The sequence below is a fragment of the Vicia villosa genome, linkage group LG3 (genome assembly GCF_029867415.1).
Source record: "Vicia villosa cultivar HV-30 ecotype Madison, WI linkage group LG3, Vvil1.0, whole genome shotgun sequence".
NCBI classification, from domain to species: Eukaryota; Viridiplantae; Streptophyta; class Magnoliopsida; order Fabales; family Fabaceae; genus Vicia; species Vicia villosa.
In genome coordinates, this window is record NC_081182.1 from 124,677,749 (window position 1) to 124,683,444 (window position 5,696).

General features: G+C 43.3%; 1 protein-coding gene across 1 annotated transcript; it reads right to left on the reverse strand.

The window, feature by feature from the left end:
• Positions 1-244: 244 nt before the first annotated feature.
• LOC131658913 (uncharacterized) lies at positions 245-1,375 on the reverse strand. The gene has a single exon (XM_058928160.1). It carries the CDS (start codon positions 1,373-1,375, stop codon positions 245-247), a length of 1,131 nt encoding a protein of 376 aa, XP_058784143.1.
• Between the last annotated feature and the right edge of the window lie 4,321 nt (positions 1,376-5,696).

The window sequence follows — 5,696 nt, forward strand, 5'->3', positions numbered from 1 at the left end:
CATAGGTTTGTTTGGCTCGGGACCCGCATTGCATGCTGCTTTGTCCTGGGCGGCAGTTTTTATAGAGCCGAGGTCTTTGGCGGAGTCTTCGAAACACCTTATGATCGCTTCGATGTCGCCGTTGAGCGTTGCAACTTGTCCTTTGGTTGTGTAGTACTTGAGCTTGAGATGCACGGTTGAGGGGACTGCGATTAGCTTAGCCAGCGTCGGGTGTCCCAAGATGCATTGGTAGATCGAGGGGCAGTCAATGACTAGGAACTGGATTTTGACGGCCCTTGCGGTTTTCCACCGATCCGATTGAAACGATAAGCTCAACGAAACCCCACGGTTTTGTCACGGTGCCGTCGAAACCTTGTAGGTCAGATCCTACGTAGGGGGTGAGGTGGCTGTCATTCAGTTGCAGCGTCTTGAATAACTGGGAGTACATGATGTCCACCGAACTCCCTTGATCGACCAGAATGCGGTGCACGTCTAAGTTGGCCATTCGGGTCTGGATAAGGAGGGGGATGGTCGCGTTGGGCGCTCCTCCGGGAAGTTCAACCTTGTAGAAAGATACGGAGGATGAGCCGCCCTTGGCCAGGACGAGGGTAGCGACTTTGCTTGAACTTGCTGAGATTAGTTCATCGAATTTTCGTTTTACGGATCCGACGGTGAGTTTGCTGAATCCTCCTCCGAATATGACCATGGCGGAAGGGAAAATTTCCCATGGGCTATGAGGAGAAGGGGTGGAAGACACCCTGGCCCAGTTTGGGAGGTAAAAGTCCTCCGGTCTGGTGATACTCATGGCCACTTGCATGGCGGACGTGTCTTCCATTGGCTTTTCCTCGGTGACTGGCTTGGCCTCTTTGGCGGCCTCTTGCTTCTTCGGATATTGCTTTTGGTGTCCATCTCGGATTAATATTTCAATTGCATCTTTCAGGTGGATGCAGTCTTCCGTGTTATGCCCGTGGCCTTTATGGAACCGGCAGAACTTCGATTTATCTATGTTTGGCCATGCGGGCATGGACTTTATGAAGTGGACTTTGCCCGTTTGGAATTCTGCGTTCGTGCCCTCGTTCAGAATGCGTTCCCTGGATGCATTCAGTGGGGTGTATTCCCGAAACTTCCCTGCTGGTGCCTTGTAGTCTTTTGGATCCCGACCTTTATCTTCTTTCTTCTTATCATTTCCTCGGCGAGAGTCGTCTTGACGAGCACTTTCAGTGTTCTCTTCCTGTCTTGAGTTACGGACTGCGTGAGCCGCCTCCTTTTCCTCGTATTGTATGTATGCTTGAGCCTTGAGGAAGAATTCGTCCAAAGTGGCGGGCGTTTCGATCCCGACGGCTTTGGCAAAGTCTGAGCGTGGTCGGAGGCCTCGCTCGAGTAGGAACTTCTTCATATGGGAAGTCGTGGATACTTGCGCGTCCTCTTTGTTAAACCTCTCTATGTAGGCTCGGAGGGATTTGTCTTTTCCTTGGATGATGGCCTCTAAGGATGCTTCTGATTTTGGATGTCTTCGGGAGGCCGTGAAGTGCATGGAGAAGATTTTTCCGAGCAATTTCCATGAAGTAATGGATTAATCGGGCAAACTTTTGTACCACGTCATGGCTCCTTTGCGCAGGGTGGTCGGGAATAAACGACACTTGATTGCACCAGGCACCCCTCTGTAGTCTAGGAGGGCGTCGATGTTTTCTATGTGCTCGTTTGGGTCGGTGATCCCGTCGTATGTACCCAGTGGCGGGGGTTTTCCAAGACCGGCCGGTATGGGTGCTTCCAAGATCGTGTGGGACAGAGGGCCCCGACGCTCCTCTTCTTTGTCGGTGGCGGAAGGAGTGGAGGATCTGGTGCGGCTCCGCTAGTGTCGCCTACGGTTATCATCGTGCTTCGTAGGAGGAGACTTGGATCTTCTTTTTGGTCGAGGGGAGTGTGAGTGGTGTCGGGAGTGGTGATCGCTCGACCCTTTCTTGGAAGCGGGGCCGGCGTTCTCCCTGGGGGAGGGTGAACGAGGGCGTTTCTCCGGCGAGATTTTTGGTCGGGGGGAGTCTTCGAGCGACACTTCCGTTCAAGCGCCCTGATCCTGTCGTTCTGCTGCTGAATAAGTGTGTTTGTCTGCGCAAGAGTGGCCAGAACGGCTGCCATGGTCTGGTTTTGGGGAGCCTGGCCCTTGGAAGAGAAATGGTTTTCCAGAACTCTTCGTGGTTGTCTCTGCCATCGGTGTCCCCGAGATGATGGATGGCATCATCTTGGTAATCTTTTAGGGAAGGAGATGCTGTGATTCTGTCCCGAGGGACGGTGTTTCTGGGTGGAGGAATGATGACAAAGATGTTGTTCTTGTTGAATATCGTAGCGTCTAATGAAGAGGAGTCTTCGTTAGTTCCAGCCACGGATGATAGTGGATTAAAGCTTTGGTTCTTGGATTCTTGCAGGAGGCAAGAACGGATCAAGAAAGTGCAAGAAGAGGAACGGGGAAGCTGGATTTCTCACAGACGGAACCACTGATCTTACCGGGCAAATCAGATGGCCAGCAACAAAGAAGGCTTGAAATCTGGAGCGGTTGGAAGGGGAAAATGGTTGTACCTGCAAGGAACTCCGATGCCAAAGTAAGTATGTGATCCACAAGGTACAACAAAGTGAGAGATTTTGGGGGTAAGAAAAGATTACCCTGCCCTCTGAGGTTAGAGGGCTATTTATAGGATTGTCCCAAGCGAAATTGGCTCCGCTTTGCAAGGCGCGAATCTAGACGATGCATGAGCTATCCGCTACCAGGCACGAGGTTCTCTCGCGCTCGATTATGTCTGGTGTTTTCCCGGAGGAGGCTGCGCGCGTCTCTAGAGTGCCTTGGGCCGAAGGTTGGATTGGCCCAATAAGAGTGATTGGGCCGGTCCAGAATAATTTTATTTCTTGATTAATGATGTATTGTACATATATGTGATGAGATGTGTTAATACATGCTATGTTTGAAGTGATAATCATGTGATGATTTATGAGTTGTATGATGATGATAATTAGATGATATTCGAATGATGCTAATATATATTTAAACATGCTTGATGATGATGATGATGATGGTAAGAGATGATACGATGATGTTCATCGGATCGACGATGTTATAAGTATGTTGTACATGTTGCATTCATTCATAATCATACGTTCGAGGGCTGAATCCGAATGATGTTGTGGATTCAGTGAAGGGCATAATTCCCATTGTGTGGAATTTGTGCTGGCAGGGCTGTATCTTGAAGTTTTTGGATCGGTCGGTGGGTTATTCCCATTGATGATGTTTGGTACCACATACATAATGTCAGTTCATTCATATGCATGATTTTCATAACATGATTGTTGAAAGTATTTTGGGTAAATATTTTCTAATATATCGTATCCACAAAGACTGAGTTAATCTTGCTGCGTTCTATAGTCAACTTATGATGAGTAGTGAAAAGTATTGCTTTTGATTGTGTTAATCCGAACATGTAAATAACAAAATAAGAATTAAATGACTAAAAGCTTAAGAATTGAATAACAATGGTGATGAATATGTTGAGTTCTAGGGTTCATCAACCTATTCATATGCAACGATCAATTAATCCACGCGTGAACATTATCTAAGTTATTATCTTCATTCATCCTCAAAAGAGATATTATGTCTAAGATCAATTTAGAAACACCTCCACTGATATGATATTCGATATCTTTGAATAACTATAAAGATAAAGGGAATTAACCACGATGATTTATGAAAACTTCTTCAAAATCTCATCTCTGAGTATTAATCAACAAGTCAATATAAGAACCTAGGGCAAAAGTATAAACCCTATCTCTCGATTGATAGTTTAACAATGATATAAAATAAAAGCAAGGTTCTTTATTGATAATAAAGCTTAAACAATTGTTTACAGGAATTAATCAAAGTAATCGCATCTTCATAGGCTAACTACTACCTTAAACTCAACACAATGGGGTTTAGCTCTCCATAGACATGAAGAACACACAAGACTTCATAGAGGGATTCATCTTCATCAAGGGAATGTCTTCAATTGATGTTGAATTCTCCGTCGGATGTTGTTTTCTGCTCTGGAATAGGACTGCTCTCTGAATTTCGCTCACCAAAGATCATTCTCTTATGAGGATTAGGGCTTCTATTTATAACACTATTTCTTTTCACGCAGCTTCCGCGGCGCGGAACGAATTGGCTAGGCGCGAGCCAAAGTCAGAAGTGATGGCACGTCTCGCCCCTTATCACCGTGGCTCGGCCTCTGCTTCATCCTCCTTCTTTGTGATTTCTCTTCTCCAGAATATCTACTCCTTTATGTTTCTTCGTCTTTACTTTTCAACTTTAAAATCTGCACAAATAACACCCAAAGTGATGCAAGTCGCTCTACAATTAACATCGAACCTCTAGAGTTCAATTCTAACCATAAAATCCTTAGAAATCATAAGATATGTTTAACTTTAGATCAAAAGGTAGTTAATTTAACACATGAAAATACTACTAATTCACTCCTAACAAACTCTCCCCAACTTAGAGTTTTGTTTGTCCCTAAACAAAATTACTTACCTCAGTGATTACAACAACACATACCAACAATCATGCAACAAGTGTTTCAAAAAGTTTTTCAAATGGTTCAATTCAGTGACCAACTCAGTTACTCTTCATCTCCCTGCAAACTCAGAACATGCACATGAAACAGATTTTGATAAGAAATTACCTCCATAAGTTCAAAACACTACACAACCTCAGTTGAATCAGCACTAATCACTCTCATAAAAAAGTATGATGAATAAAAGAGGGGTTAAACACTCATCCAAACAATTAAATCAACAAATATCCATATCATACGTTCACCGTATTGTTAGCATCAAGTCCTGTGGAATCTGAGAATCGGAAGGTCTTTATAGGGTTGTAATGTGGTTTAGATTCAAAGAAAAGAAGATATTCAATGGGTTGTTCCTATTCTAGGGAAGCATCCGAATCACAACCCATTCCTTTTTCTCTATACCATTAGCTTTCTCACCCGTTTATCTTTTCATTCGTAGCTCTATGTTTCTTTTATTTTCAACAACTGTCCAAGTTCAAACATTGTTATTCTTTTGTTTCTCCTTTTTTTCCAAGCTACGCATTTCTTTTTGTTCTTTGCAAATCACCACCTGTACTTACTCTTCTTTTGATTATGAATCTCCCCAACTTGGAGATCAACCTGTATCTAGATTCTATGAATGCTCCCCTACTTTCTATCAAGGTAAAAGAGAAAACACATCACCAAATTTTATGGTTGATGGTCCAGAACAAAACTTTTTATTGAGATCAAGAACTCACCAGATGTTTTTCTTGGTGCATAGTATGAAATTTATCTTGACCTCAGTCTCAAAGAATGGTTAGAGAAGGATCACACTCTCACAAAAAAAATAAGTTTTAAGATGGAATAGGCTTAAAGAAACTCTCAGATTCAAACAAGTGCCTAAGTCATTTTCACAGATTTCCACAAAACGATGCGACAAACGGTTTAGTCGAATACAAACATGTCAAAGTAATCGATGGTCTACTGCATATAGTAAACAATGGAAATCTTTCCTCACAATGGTTAAGGATAAGTGGATCCAACAACAAAAATTGTGTACCATAAAGAACTTCTAGTAGTATTTACTAACAACCTACGTTTCATGCACACACTAAGATTTTGAGTTTGAAAAGTCATACCTGCCTTGTCACATTTATTGAAAAA

What these genes read in the sequence shown, in the direction of transcription:
- LOC131658913 (XM_058928160.1), bottom strand. Translation starts at nt 1,375, where the DNA reads ATGAAGAAGTTCCTACTCGAGCGAGGCCTCCGACCACGCTCAGACTTT.